The sequence below is a fragment of the Oncorhynchus mykiss genome, chromosome 17 (assembly GCF_013265735.2).
Source record: "Oncorhynchus mykiss isolate Arlee chromosome 17, USDA_OmykA_1.1, whole genome shotgun sequence".
Lineage (NCBI taxonomy): Eukaryota > Metazoa > Chordata > Actinopteri > Salmoniformes > Salmonidae > Oncorhynchus > Oncorhynchus mykiss.
This window is the reverse complement of record NC_048581.1, coordinates 56445752-56461146: the sequence shown is the minus strand read 5'-3', so window position 1 is coordinate 56461146 and position 15395 is coordinate 56445752. Positions and strand designations below refer to the sequence as shown.

Genomic DNA, 15395 nt, shown 5'->3' with positions numbered 1-15395 from the left:
CGTCATTGCATGTTTATATGGCCCCATGGCGCCCCCTTGAGGCAAAATGCGCTGAAAGAGGAAGGGCTTGTAGGGAAGAAGGAAGTGCAGTTACACTGAGGAAGGATCAAAACAACAAAATTGTTTTGCTGTTTTAATAGACAAATTCAGGTGCATATCGAATGCGAAAGGCTTCGAGAAGCCTGGGATTTCTCTTTAAGTTCTGATACAAAAGCTGGGATGAAGATTTTTGTATCTAATTTCAGTTTATTTAATGGCAGGTATTGGAAATTTCACAGTAAAAAGGAAGATATTTTTATCAGAAATATAAGTGCCTTAAGCCATCGACAAAGGTATTTACATCATCCGTAAATTAATCGTGCAATATTTAATTTGAAGTGTGTTATTGAAATTGGTTACTTTGGTGTTGAGTTAAGCGAGCGCAAAATACACCGAACTGTTTTGTGCGCGCGAGCTGAGGATCTTTCTTCTCCACGGCCCGTTGTCTCAGAGGTATTAAATGCAAGGCAAGCTTTGTTGCAGGATTAGCAAAATGGCTAGCTCCATTAGCTACGCAGCTTGATAGGCCTGAAAAGTTTAAGCGTTTGCTGTTTTTTTGAACGAGACATTTGACCGAGTTTGTTATGGGCCAGTGCATAGCTAATTGTTAGCCTAACTAAATTAGTACGACCATTGTTGAATATCTAACTAAAGTGTACAAAGCAAGACAGGGGTGTAAAGACAAGTGTAATTTTGTTTATCAGAATTGATGACTTGACCTCCTGGTGGTGACAAATAGCAGTGTAGTATTCAAACCTAGGTGCTAAACAGGGGATGAGTGCATTTTAAACAATATATATTTTGCATAAGAAAACAAACTCAAGATGAAACTCCTGGAAAATTCAAGTTTTGAAGCCATAAACACCAGACTCACCATTGAAATGGGGGACTGTCAGATAATAGGAAGGTAAGTTTTCAACACTTCAATGTGCCACCAACCCATTTGGTATGTAGACCTAGAAATGGGAAAACATTTGCACAGAATTTAACAGACCTAACACAACTTAACTTTGTTACACAGGAAGTTGATTTTCACAATCACATCATTTGCTTAAGTAGATGCATGATGTGAAGAACCATTTTTTGTTTTGCACTGTGTCTTTCCTCAGGATCGAAAGCTACTCTTGCAAGATGGCGGGCGAGGACAAGCAGATGTTCAAACAGTTCTGCCAGGAGGGACTGCCTCATGTCCTGGAAGCCCTGTCCCCTCCACAGTCCTCAGGAATCAGCCCCAACAAGTAAGACTACAGATCTGCAGAAAAACATTGTTTGAGCTCAAGAAGCAGTAATAGCAGTATGCAAATCAGAGAGCTAAATGAACAGCTCTTTCACTGAGGTGATTCGGTTCCAGACATTCACCAAAAAGATCCCTTCAAAAAGAGCTGTTCGTTCGCAAACGACCTATCACTAGTTGGTATCAGACCTCATGCTCCGATACCGCCTGCCTGACGGTAAGGGAGAGAACAGCTCGTGTATGGGGTCCTAGATGATGTTGCGTGCCTTCCTCAGGCACCGTTTCGAGTAGATGTCCCGGATGGGTGGGAGCACGGTCCCAGTGATTTACTGGGCCGTCTTCACCACCCGGTCAGGATGCTTTCGGTGGTGCAGCGGTAGTATTTGGAGAGGACCCGGGGCAGCATGTCGATTTTCTTCAGCCGCCTTAGGAAGTAGTGATCTATTCAGTACTTGGGAGAAATGGTCAGTGTTTTTCAGATAAATGTAACTAATGCATGTAGTGTTCACACACACTTTATAGTAGATGTATAATATAGTGATAGTGAATTGAATGTGTTCTAGTCATTACACTTCTATCTGTATTCTGTAATGATCATGGCCTGGTCACTTGGAAGACCTAGAAGAATCCTTTAGTTCCTGTCAAGCAGACAGTGTGTATGACAAGTATTCACAAGTGTGCACTGAACATCTTCATAACACTAACTAGGGTGTGGTTTTGTGCTGTGGTGTAGGTTGAGCCAGAGTCAGAGTGGAGATGAGGGAGAGGGGCCTCTCTCTGACAAGTGCAGCAGGAAGACCCTCTTCTACCTGATTGCCACCCTCAACGAATCCTTCCGCCCCGACTATGACTTCAGCCGCACCAAGAGCCACGACTTCAGCAGAGAGCCCAGCATAAACTGGGTGAGGATTTAATATCTCCTACCTACATAACTATGCCTGTACCTGCCTCACGTTGCTGGTAGGAATTGCTTACACCAGAACCAGCGTATTCTGCTGGTTTTGCGTCTTGGCTTTCACTACACAGTAGCTGGAGTTGATTGGGCTTGACGTGCCGAGGCAGCTTGTACACGACCCAAAGCCTGTCTGGTCTCATGTGGTGTGAGACTGTAATCCATTACCTGGAGGACAAAAGGCTTGGGAAGGGGACTAACAGATCAACTCCAAAATGAAGTTTTGGACACTGTGCTTGAATCTATTAGTTGATGTCTAGACATGGTCAGTGTTGGCTAAATCCTAACAGGGCCTGATAAACACGAAAGTTCTGTGTTTGTATGGCATTATTAACGCAGTGTATGATGTTAGGTGTTCAACGCGGTGAACAGCAGTCTGTCGGCGGCGGCTGGGGAGGAGTACAGTCGGCTACAGCCCCAGCTATGGGAGGCCATTGACACAGAGATCTGCCTGTCGGAGTGTGACATCTACAGGTGAGCAATTCCATTTTTTCTTAAAGGTAGAGAGGGTATGTGTGGTAGACAACGGGTATTTGTGGTCTGGAGTTGGCAGTGCTATCACTACACCAGGCTCTGGCACGAGCACCGCCACCTTTAAACATATGCGAGGAGACATACCGGTAACTGACAAAATAAAGGAGACACCAACGTAGTGTCTTAATAGGACATTGCTCCACCACGAGCCAGAACAGCTTCAAAACACAGTGGCATAGATTCTACAAGTGTCTGGAACTCTATTGGAGGGATGCGACATCATTCTTCCACAAGAAATTCCATAATTTGCTTTGTTGATGGTGGTAGAAAACACTGTCTCAAGTGCCGCTCCAGAGTCTCCCATAAGTGTTCAATTGGGTTGAGATCTGGTGACTGAGACAGACACCCTGTAAACCCCCTATGCTCCTTTGAGACCCCTCTTTCAAAGTCACTGAGGTATTTTCTTCTAGTCATGCCAAAATAATGGGAAACTGGGCATTTTTAAACATCAACTTAAGCATGATGGGATGTTAATTCCTTAATTAACCCAGGAACCACACCTGTGTGGAAAATACTTTGTATAGTCATTTACTCAAGGGTTTGCTTTATTTTGGTAGTTACCTGTACATGTCATTTGTAAACCAGAATGTAAAGGCCATTTTGTTTTGGATGTTGCAGCTACAACCCAGACCTGGACTCTGACCCGTACGGAGAGGAGGGCAACATGTGGTCCTTCAACTACTTCTTCTACAACACGAGGCTGAAGAGGATCGTCTTCTTCACATGCCGCTCAGTCAGGTAAGACTGAAGACTGCAAAACACATCATTATTACAGTTTTGTGCTCTGTATTGAAAGTCCTCAATTTTAATAATCTTGATTGATGTGCACAGTTCTTTGGGGTTGTGTTAAAAATGGACTAATTAACCAAATATGAATGTATTATTTTTGAGTGACCTATACTTTTTTTTTTAACTTCTCATGTCCATTTGAAGTGACAGTTGTCTGGGTATGGTATTCTTTTATCTGAGTGGAAATCATCTGTTTACGATCTGAACATGGTTGGTCAAAGACAATATAACTGCATACTGGCAATACGATCAAAAAAATAAATACTTAACTTTTGCTCAAAGCTCAATGCATGGATAAATATCCTTGGCTGTCAGTCAACATAGCCAAAGAACCAGGGAAGGGATAGAAATTAAGCTAACCCGCTAGCCTGAGGCTAGTACTTTTCAGACTGGGCTGTTAGAAACTAACCCGGCAGTGATATTTGTCTTTTCAAACATCGCATGGCACTGATTTTGGACCCGACTGTTACCTGGGCCAGTAGAAATCTGTCTACTACTCCGACTGGCGAATGCCCAAAATACTTATATGCCATCCCTGAAATAATTTCTTATACATTGAAATGGTCTGTGGTGAGCAACATTTGCCTTTGTCTCCGCATGTTAGTTTATTCATGGCCCCACGGGACTCTGGCATTGGCAACGAACTGGACCTAGAGCTGGATGAAGATTGTTATGATGAGAACATGGATGAAGAGAGGTGAGGAGGACACGGCCTGCATTCTTCACAGAAATGTTTCCTCAAATAGAAAAACCGAAAATGTGATTGGTATGGAAAACATGGAGAATGAAACTGTTTTACAGTCTTTGTTAGTAGTGTTCGTGGGATGCATCGTTTGGGGCGGTCTAATCTTCTAATCTGATCCATGTATTTCTTCTCTCAGTAGGTATGGTGCCCTGTGTGCCCAGTGACGCGCCAGTCCCATTCTCATGCAGGAGCAGACCGTATACTTGGATGTCTGTCTGTACCCGCGTCGCCACCATTTCTCTTACAATCTTAAACTCGTTCGGGTTGGGATTTTATTTAAACATTTTTCTTATTCATTTGTTTGGTGGACCTCATGTTTTACTGAAGTCAGACTGTGAGCTTGGAGCTCTGTTACTCTGTTACTTTATTTGTGTCTCATTTTAGTTTTCCATTGCTATGTTCTCCTTACCTTGTTTATCAGAAGCAAAAGCATTTGTGTTTGGTGTGTGTTGTTTGACCTGGAATTGGAGCAAGTTCTGGCACTCATTAATTTGCAACATATTTCACATTGTCTATGCTGGTGTTGGTAAGCACAGTTTGGGATTTTTATGATCATGTTCTTTTTTTCAAGCTTTACCATTCCAAAGTGTAGGATGTTGTCGTACCAAATTGACTCAATTTAGGTTTAGGACCATTCTCAGACTGCATGCTTGAGGGCATGTTTGAACACAAGGGGGCATGCTCAACTTAGCTTATGGAAAACTCACATACCAGCTTGAATCAGTCTGCCTCTTGGATATGTTATGCCTTCCATACCAATGCTACTCAAACCTACAATGTTTTTATTTATTTAGCGACAGGACTTAGTGCAGTCTATAGTTTTATGGGTCATGCCAGCAAATACAATTCTGCTGCATCGCTGTTCCAAAAGTACAGCAGAATCTAGTTCTGATTCTCAATCCTATGATGTGTTTTAAGGACGAGTGTGACGTGCATTCTCACATCAAATACAAACTCTGCCTGTGGAGTGTACTGTTTGAACCTAATTTACATATCTTGTGTTTTAATAACTTTAAAGTCTTTTTAGGTATTGCTTTAGTTGAACAGTTTTTAGTTTGTCTGAAGAGTTTATGACCGCAGAAGTCTAGCTATAGAGCAGTTTCCGTTTAGTCCAACTGTTGCTCTCTCACCGTGTGTGGTGTTTTGAAATGTCATTTTAGACTTCTAGTTTCAAAACAAATCTAGTCTGAGTTTCCTTTCACTAAAAAACTGCCAGTAGAGATCCGTGATGCCTATCGTCCAACTTTCCTTATCAAATGACACAATGGAAATGTACTTAATATAGAATAACGCATTTGTGATTAATGGGAGGACTGGCTACCTATTTAAGGCTAGTAGTTTGAGTGGTTGGTTAGCTGGATATCGATCCTCACAGCCACTGTATCAGTATTGTGTTTGTCCTACTGAATACATGGACAGTGTTACTCTAACAGATGTAGGATATTCATTTGATCACCCTGTTGCAGGTGAACTTTCCTGCAATGCAGGACATTTTAAACGTGTAGTGTACTTAAGGTTTATAAAGTAATTTCCACTTTGAAATTTTAGACCGGATTTTCCCTTACAAAACATGTCAATGAATTATAATTCACATTTCCTGTTGCTGCAGGATTATTTTCCTGGTGGAGCAAACGGGCTCAAATTAAGATCCTATATCTGTATGTGGCATAAGTCTTGCTCTTGGCTGTTTTTGTTCAAGTAAAATGTGACAAAGACACATCCTTTGTACTTTGGGTACAAAATAGTAAAAAAATACAGGTGGGTATTCTAAAGTTGCATCCAGTCCCTTCTATGTGATGTATATCTATCTGCCTCTAGTGTAGAACATGCTCCCTAGAGATGTTAACGCAAACCTGTCCTGAATTTACTCAGATATTGATTTCAAATGTCAACAACATCCAAAGTGATCAGCGTATTAGCTTTAGACATACATACTTTGTGCAGGTAGATATGGCTACAGTACATATTTCCTTGTTGATTGTCTTATTCTTTGTCTACTTAACAGACGTTTTAGAAGTACGTGAAAAGTTTGGACACACCTGCACATTCAAGGGTTTTTCTTTATTTTTACTATTTTCTACGTTGTAGAATAATAGTGAAGACATCAAAACTATGAAATAACACATGGAATCATGTAGAAACCAACAAAGTGTTAAACAAATCAAAATATATGAGATTCTTCAAAGTAGCCACCCATTGCCTTGATGCCGCTTAGACATCGCTCATCCATATATTTATATGTACATATTCTTATTCCATCCCTTTACATTTGTGTGTATGAGGTAGTTTTTGTGGAATTGTTAGATTACTTGTTAGATATTACTGTGCACTAGAAGCACAAGCATTTCGCTACACTCACATTAACATCTGCTAGCCATGTGTATGCGACCAATAAAATGTTATTTGAATTTGAAGACATCTTTGCACACTTGGTATTCTCTCAACCTCTTCATGAGGTAGTCACTTGGAATGCATTTCAATTAACAGGTGTGCCTTGTTAAAAGTAAATTTGTGGAGTTGATTTCCTTATTGCGTTTGAGCCAATCAGTTGTGTTGTGACAAGGTAGGGTATACAGAAGATAGCCCTATTTGGTAAAAGACCAAGTCCATGTGATGGCAAGAACGACTCAAATAAGCAAAGAGAAACAACAGTCCATCACTACTTTAAGACATGAAGGTCAGTCAATCCGGAACATTTCAAGAAAGTTTCTTCGAGTGCAGTTGCAAAAACCATCAAGCGCTATGATGATGAAACTGGCTCTCGTGAGGACCGCCACAGGAAAGAAGACCCAGAGTTACCTCTGCTGCACCTCAGATTGCAGCCCAAATAAATGCTTCACAGAGTTCAAGTAACAGACACATCTCAACATCAACTGTTCAGAGCAGACTGGGTGAATCAGGCCTTCATGGTCGAATTGCTGCAAAGAAACCACTACTAAAGGACATTAAATAAGAGACTTGCTTGGGCCAAGAGACACAAGCAATGGACATTAGACTGGTGGAAATCTGTCCTTTGGTCTGATGAGTCCACATTCAAAATGTTTGGTTCCAACTGCTGTGTCTTTGTGAGATGCAGAATAGGTGAACAGATGGTCTCTGCATGTGTGGTTCCCACCATGAAACATGGAGAAGGTGTGGGGTGCTTTGCTGGTGACAGCGTTGGCGATTTATTTAGAATTCAAGGCACACTTAACCAGCATGGCTACCACAACATTCTGCAGCGATACCCAATCCCATCTGGTTTGCGCTTAGTCCCACTATCATTTGTTTTTCAACAGGACAATGGCCCAACACACCTCCAGGCTGTGTAAGGGCTATTTGACCAAGAAGGAGTGTGATGGTGCTGCATCAGATGACCTAGCCTCCACAATCACCTGACCTCAACCCAATTGAGATGGTTTGGGATGAGTTGGACCGCAGAGTGAAGGAAAAGCAACCAACAAGTGCTCAGCATATGTGGGAACTCGTTTAAGACTTGGAAAAGCATTCCTCATGAAGCTAATTGAGAGACTGCAAGGCTGTCATCAAGGCAAAGGGTGGCTACTTTTGAAGAATCTCAAATATATTTTGTTTTGTTTAACACTTTTTTTGGTTACTACATGATACCATATGTTATTTCATATTTTTATGACTTCACTATTATTCTACATTGTAGAAAATAGTAAAAAATAAAGAAAAACCCTCGTAGCTGTGTCCAAACATTTGACTGGTACTGTAGATGTCACTGTTGATTTGTTGTGATCAATTTGGCCCATGTGTGATGACCAGGTGGTTATGGTAGGGACAGGCAAGCTTTTTTTCTGACTTCCTGATGATATGGTCCAATTACATACTAAGAAGCAAGATAATATTGCTAAAGAAGGCTAATGCTTTTGTATCAGAGCCACATTTATTTTAGTCTGTGGTAAAGACCAGGATATATTATCTGTCAAAACATTTGGTTTTAAATTCCCATCGCAAGGTTGACCTATTTATTTAATACATTGCAGAAGAGTTTAATTTTCTTTCTGGCACCTTTTAAAGACCTCATACTTGTTGTTTTTCTCCATTTGTCACCAACTGACCATGTACAACAAAGGTCTTGACTAAAACATGTTTTTATAACACTGATTTAAATCATGTAGATGCATTATTTTCTTGACAAACTCGGGTGAGTGTTTTTCTTCAAAATCGGTGTAATCCAACCGGTACAAGACTTGGAATGAGGCTAGGTAGTGCATCATTACTATTGTCAGCCGTAGCAGAAACCCGACAGAATCTTTACTATTAAGTATGAATTGGTCATAACCTCGGTCCTTGCACGTTACATCCTGGTATTAGTCCAAGCTGAATCAAGGTGTGCTTATAGTTAAATCATTTCTTGATTCAATGCAATTATTTTTCTGACCCGGAAAATAGAGATTGGGTAATGAAGTGTTACAAACATCTCTGACAACACAGTTTGGTCTTATCACAAAAAAAGCTCATTTGCAAACAGTCAGTTCAAGGATTTATTTTTTACTGGCAACAAATACTTGTTCACTAAAGTACATCCACCAAACAAACATCAGAAAAAGTGTGTACTTTTCTTACAAAAAAGTATTTACAAAGTCACAATAAGAGCTGTGGCTTAGTGTAGGATCTTAGATCTATTTAGGGTCAGCGAACTGCATGCAGGCATCACGACTAACACACAGTACTGTGTAAAGAATGTGATACCTTTGTTTCTTCAGGTCAACAGATACTAACACGGTTTCACCATTACATGGGTTTTCAAGATGTTTAAAGTACACTACAGCACTGTATTCTTCAGGATCTAACCCACTGCACTATATACTTCTACAGACATTAACTCACGCCTGAGGTAATGACTACACTTGTCTAGGAATCTAGGACACCATGCTAACTCTGACATCATACGTTTGTCAGAAAACATACAAACCCTGTGACCGAGGCGAACGGTCACTGAATCACAGATGACAAACTATCAGCACACCACAAGTGATGATTGAGGGTAGCCTAGTGCTGCGTTCATAACCAAGTGGGAAGGTGGTAATTACCAGTTGTCAAGTCGTAAATACCAGTTGGATGCATTGATGCTTTAAACTTGTTGAGAATGCCGAGTTGGGTAATGGCCAACAAGCTGTCAACAACTAAAAGCACAGCTATCATGCTTGTGAACAAAGTGTTCAAAAACCATATTAATAGATTGCTTTTTATAAATGTTTTGTTGCATTTAACTGCTGAAATTTCCTTAGTAGGTGACCTCAGATCAGCATGTAAGAGAAGTCAGGGATGATAGACGAGTTTCCCACTAGTAATTACCAGTTGGAGGGGCGTTCAAGTGGACTTTCCCAGTCGTATGTGGTAAATACCACCTTCCCACTTGGTTATGAATGCAGCATTAGTCTTTGGTAAAGCAAAACTCAACTTCTGATAGGGATATAGGGAGGGGGACTAAACATAAACTGTGGTTATGAAAACAAGGCACTTCAACGGTTGGTAGGATCCATCGGTCACTGAAATATATAAACAGTAGGCCTACATAAAAAGGCACAAAACGTGCATCAAGTATTCCAGGATTTCGTCAAGTTCGGAGGTATCAGGTATCAACCCGGTCAGATATAGATCTTCGATTTAGTGTTCCCAACGGAGTTGCTCGACAAAAGAATAGTAAAATTACTGCTTTTTGTGAAGGGGAATACAGCTCGACAGACTGCTTCTATAGGGCATGTTATCTGAAGATTTTTCACCTGTTCTTCCCATTGAGTCAACAAAACATTTTCATTGGTTAAAGCACAATAGTTGGGTAGCTTTTGAAAAGCACCTCTCTTGATGTTTCACAGCAGTGTGGGACTAACTGCATTGGACCCTAGACCAGCAAGTGTACAACTACCTCGACGGAGGTAGGTGTACACGTGGCCAGGAGATACAGTATTTGGTAGTTACTGCTTTGTTGTCTGCAATGCCAACAGATGCTTTGACACAGAACTATGTTATACATTTGGTAACACTTCAGATTGACGGCCATGCATAACAGGTTCATAACTTCTTCAAAAGCACAACTTCAGCATATATACATGCTAATGTCTAACAGCAGGTTAACAACACTGCAGTTGTAGACATTTGCAATGCCTTGTGTTTCTTAAATGTCACCAAAAATTTCAGGTAGGGAGAAAAGAAACTGCATTACCAGTATTTCCTATATGGAGATTATGCCGCTGTACTTGCATCAGTAGGACAAAGTGGACGATGAAGGACAGAGGATATTTAACATTTTTATTCTAGAAACACGTGTCGTCGGTGTAGCTGGGGACCACTTGGTCAGTGCAGTTTCTGGGGTTGAGGTGCGTGTTGGGAGGTGTTGTGTTGTTGGAACAGTTCAGCCACGGGTGGAACAACAGCTCCGAGGCCTCCAGTCTCTCTGAGGGAACTTTTCGCAGCATGCAGCACACCAGCGACTTGGCCTGCACTGAGAGTGACTCTGGCACTGTGAATGCCCCCCGGCGGATCTTACTGAAGAGCGCAGCAGGCTCCACGTCTTGGAAAGGGTAACGTCCCACCACCATGGTGTACAGCACCACACCCAGGCTCCACACGTCGGCAGCCTTCCCTGAGTAGGAGTGGCGCGAGTTGAGGATCTCGGGGCCCACGTAGGCCGGGCAGCCGTGCTTGTCCGTCAGAGAGTCGTCGTCCCCATGGAGCAGACATGAGTCTTCCAGGTTCTGAAGAACAAGCTTGGTCCTAAGGAAAACCAGAGAGAGAGGTTGAGTCATCATAGTAATCAAACCCCCATGGTGGGACATCATGTTTTCTGCTTTGTGTGATTTACAGGTGGTGCACTGGGTCATATGCATGCATAATACAGTGGCTTACATAACTGTCTGGAATAACACCGGAGTTTACAGGGTTGGAGAAATTGCAGTCCTATATGACAGTTATGATGTCACGATTAAGGCATTATGAAGATCTTTAGAGTCATTTTAACAGTTACCCAACTAAAGGGCTTTCTTTAGCCGTGACATAACGGAAGTTAACATGGCCAGGCATATGTGGACTGTCTAAACATTCAGATGATGAATTTGGGACAGGTCTCAGTCACTACTGTAAGGCAATCTAACCTGCAAACAGATGATCATGTTCCTCAGCTAAAATTCGATTTAAGTCAAGAAAAGTGTCAACTACTAACCTCTGCTGGTCCACGAAGACAAACTTGCGCAGCTTGAGGTCACGCAGGACAACGCCGTGCTCGTGACAGTGGGCCACCGCCGCTGCCATCTGGCCGAAGAGACGGACCGCCTCCTCCTCCTGGAGCCGCTTGCACGTGCGCACGTAAGAGTGCATGTCACCGTAGTTATGCTGAAAGAAGACGTAGACGCTGCGCTCGCCCATCACCACCTCTGCGATGCGGCAGATGTTGTCGTGGGGCAGTAGGCGGGCGTAGGGGGCGATGAGCTCCTGGTACCGCCTCATAGAAAACACCTGGTAGAGGACATGGGGTAGAGTTAGGTTACAATTCATAAGTTCATGGTCAAATTACAGACCAAACTACAGTACAGCTATGCATATTCTTTATTGCCTGAGGATAATGTACCCATTCGAGTGTCAAAGAACACCGTGTGTTCCTGTGCATATGACAAATAAGCTGAATTTGAACGGCACAAAAGGGATGTGTGTGCATAGGTCGATTTCACAGCCACAGTATCAAGCAAGTACCGACAGACAGTTGGGCGACTTGATTAAGCAAACAGTCACACCACTATCTGGTCATGTAGCTACAATACATACCTTGCAGGTGTACTCCTGCTCTGTGACCCTATGGACGGCCCTGTAAGTCTCTGTTCCCTCTGTGGGTTCAAGGAGGACGTAGGGCCCGATGCAGGACACACAGTGGTGGTCGGAGCCCACAGGACCCGGACTGTGTCTCAGGGGCCTCAGGCATGGGGCCAGGCCGGGGGATGAGGGTGGCAGGCTCAGTCGAGGACGCTTGCATTTCAGGGCCTCTGTGTAGTCCTGGGGGTCATCCAGCTCCAGCCGCTTCAGCCGCAGGGGACGAGTAGGCGCAGGGGCGGGAGAGATGTTCACACTCATCTGAAAGAGTCACATGGATTGTTTTAGTGGGTTTCATTGCAATATGTGTAGGACGTGACTGAACCACATGTAGAGTAGGGTTATCCTAGTGGGTTGTATGATTTGTGTTTGATTGGATATGCTGATAACCACATTTCAAATACACAGTGAAATAACTACCTATAAAAACTTACTGTGTGCAAATACTGTATATTTTTTATTGCACATACAAAGCATAATTTACAACTTGGGGAACTTGGAGAGGAGATGTGAATCATATCCACCATTAAACAGTGCTAAATAACAGGCTACAAGTTATTGGATGACGCCATCGAGCCTTGACTGATGAGCAATGTCTGTCATATGCGTTACTCAAATTACTGACGGTTTCTTTCGAAATGTGGCTTGTGAGTCAGTCATTCTCAGCCAGCCAAATGGAAAAAAAAGTTAAATACATGGACGGACGTCATGATAAAAGTGACGTCAGGCTTCCCTTAGCTTGCGCCAAGGCCTGAAGTTTTACAAGTAAAATAAACATGATACATTTACATTATAACTAGAAGAGGTCACATGGGGGTCATGTTATTAGTCGAAATAAATATTTGTTGAACCGGGTAAAACTGGCCAGACCAGCGAGCAATTCTGAGAAATAGAGCGACCTCGGGATACTTCACGAGCGCGAAGAGTGGAAGGGAGAGTTGCACCATCACTTTCTAAAAGTTTAACATTGTTGTTTCACGACAACATACAACTAAAAAAGGTATGAATTGTCAATACATGTCGGGACTGCAAGCAACCCCTTCAACTGTATGATAAAAATAGGATACTGAGATAGGGTGAAAATTGTGAACAAGTTCTTACCTTGGCAGTGGAAGACAAAGGGGTCAGCTCTCCAGAACAGAACAATGGTATGGTAACTCCAGCTTTTGGTGTAGTGCTTTGCTTGTCAAGAAACTCGAAATGTGCAGAAAACGTAGCAAAACCCTTGCTGTGTAGAGGAAACCAAATAATTTTGATCGCTTCAGACAAAATGTTTTTCTTCCTTCTAGAAGAAAGTGGTTAAAGGGAGTCTAACGTATTTACAGTTGCATGTGCAAAATATGTAACCATAACATACGAGTTCAAATTAGCTTTCGTCGTTTGTTGTGCGGGATGTCTGTTCACATATCCAAAGCAAAATATGTATTAAAGTCCTTGACAAATTGAATAGGTTATTTTGCTTTGAAGAGAGGCGGCAACACTGGTGTCTCTACTGTTGTTGGTACAGATGCCTTTGTTCCATTCCCGGTGTGTAGCGACTTGTGTATCCAGTGTTTTCCTTGCGAAAAAGCCAGCGACTTTTAGTAGAAAACCAGCAAAACCTTCTATAAATAGTGAAAATACACGTTTAAAGACTCTTGCACAATAATGAAGAAAGAGCGCCTACTTGTCCGAAGTAGTTATGGAAACTCGTGGACGCGTCCAGATAAATAATTGGTCATAGGGAAGAAAGAGTAAGCTACACGTCCCCTATTTGGTCAATTGCATAGTAAACCTTTAATTTCCAAATGGAGTCCCTAAAAAGTAGATTTCTAATCAGACGTGCCCCCACCGACTGATTGAGAATGGACTGGACAGCACATTGGCTTCAACTATCCTTTCTGTTACAGCAGTGAAGTTGGTGATGCGCGACTGAGCATGATTGCAACATCGTAGCTCCACCCCCCTGGTCTGACGACATCAGCCGGGGAACGTCGCAATAGTCACCCAGGCAGTTTACTATTGAATGGAACAAAAATAATCTTGCAATTTAAATCTGAAATTGCAAGGTGTGGTGCAAGTCATTGATCATAAAGTAATTATGTGACAAAATCCAGTTGAGGTGGAATACATCCAAATGTGCACTGACCAAATTAATTCAAAACGATTTACTCTACATGCAAGAGTTGCATATATAATTATTTTTACTTTTTTTCTCCAAAGGACATCGGGCATGTTATTTAATAAGATAAAACAAATTGTCACTATAAACCCAACCATATGTTGGACAGGGTTTGCCACACCCCTGCTATGACTCAATAGCAATGATTGTATTGCACCATTCTTCACAGTGCATGCTCTCTGGATGGCATGCACATGGGGATGGGTTAATATTAATCATGTATATAAACCATGGATTGCTGATGCTATGTATTGACCAAGGACAGGCTTTGAAGCCACTGGTTGGCCATATTGTCACTCCTCAGAAAAGCAGACCTAAATAGAAATGAATGGAATTCTACAGTATTTCAATTAAATGTTTCAAGGACAAAATGTATTGAAATATGTTTTGTTGTAGTGGGGACAGTAACATTAGTACATAAAAAAATATATACTTGAAGGAAAATCTCTATATATATTTTTATTATTATATATATATTGTTTTATGTTTAGCTCACATAATATCATTTACAAGTATGCATTAAGGTGTCTGTAATAGCATAAAAGTGGCAAAAACAAATGTAGAAATTAAATAAATGCATTTCTATATCTTCCAAAATATTTTTAACACCTGCCAAGATGGAGGCGCGGTGGCTTCAAAACAGAGGCCCCTGTCAAGTCATCTTGTGTATATGTAAATCATTGGTTATTTTGGGTTAGCAAATATCTGTTTGATTGTTGTAACTATGGAAAAGTAGAGAAATTGACTTTGAAAGTAGAAGTGTGTTGTCCTCACATCTATGTTCAACACATTTTGCAAGTATCAGAAAAAAAGTGCCTAACATTGATTACAGAGCTAAACAAATTCAGTAGCCTGGATCAAATACATTTTATCCGGCTATTGATACAACAACTGTCCTCCACGTATGTATGCCTCACTAACACACACGTGGAGGACAGTTTCACATTATTAATGTCAATGAAACACATGGATCTTTAGTACTGCATAGGTAGCTTTTAATGGCCTGAGCTTGTGCTTGAGTTGCACAACGTTCACTTCAAAGTCGTCTTTGTGTGACCAAAGATAGGATGTAATGCTTCATTACTGGTGTGGTCCTGAGCTGAGTCAGAGGGTGTGTGTTTGTGTGTGGTCT

The 15395-nt window shown here is 41.7% G+C and overlaps 2 protein-coding genes across 4 annotated transcripts; one reads left to right on the top strand and one right to left on the bottom strand.

The window, feature by feature from the left end:
• Positions 1-49: 49 nt before the first annotated feature.
• On the top strand, positions 50-6067 carry LOC110494155 (repressor of RNA polymerase III transcription MAF1 homolog). Of its 2 annotated transcripts, none has more exons than XM_021568938.2 (7): positions 50-946; positions 1149-1277; positions 2007-2175; positions 2578-2699; positions 3378-3497; positions 4153-4245; positions 4433-6067. In XM_021568938.2, exons 1-7 carry the CDS (start codon positions 864-866, stop codon positions 4455-4457), a joined length of 741 nt encoding a protein of 246 aa, XP_021424613.1. In that variant the 5' UTR covers positions 50-863; the 3' UTR covers positions 4458-6067. The 2 variants fall into 2 exon arrangements, with proteins under 2 accessions (XP_021424613.1, XP_021424612.1); XM_021568937.2 differs by having other exon boundaries at positions 4430-6067.
• Positions 6068-8769: 2702 nt separating this feature from the next.
• LOC110494152 (tribbles homolog 2) lies at positions 8770-14055 on the bottom strand. 2 transcript variants are annotated; one of them, XM_021568930.2, is made up of 4 exons: positions 13204-14055; positions 12061-12363; positions 11462-11754; positions 8770-11016 (listed from the first exon to the last, which is right to left on the bottom strand). In XM_021568930.2, the coding sequence occupies exons 2-4, from the start codon at positions 12361-12363 to the stop codon at positions 10557-10559; spliced, it is 1056 nt and encodes a 351-aa protein (XP_021424605.2). In that variant the 5' UTR covers positions 13204-14055; the 3' UTR covers positions 8770-10556. The 2 variants fall into 2 exon arrangements, with proteins under 2 accessions (XP_021424605.2, XP_036806124.1); XM_036950229.1 differs by having other exon boundaries at positions 12061-12365; positions 13212-14055.
• Positions 14056-15395: the final 1340 nt, after the last annotated feature.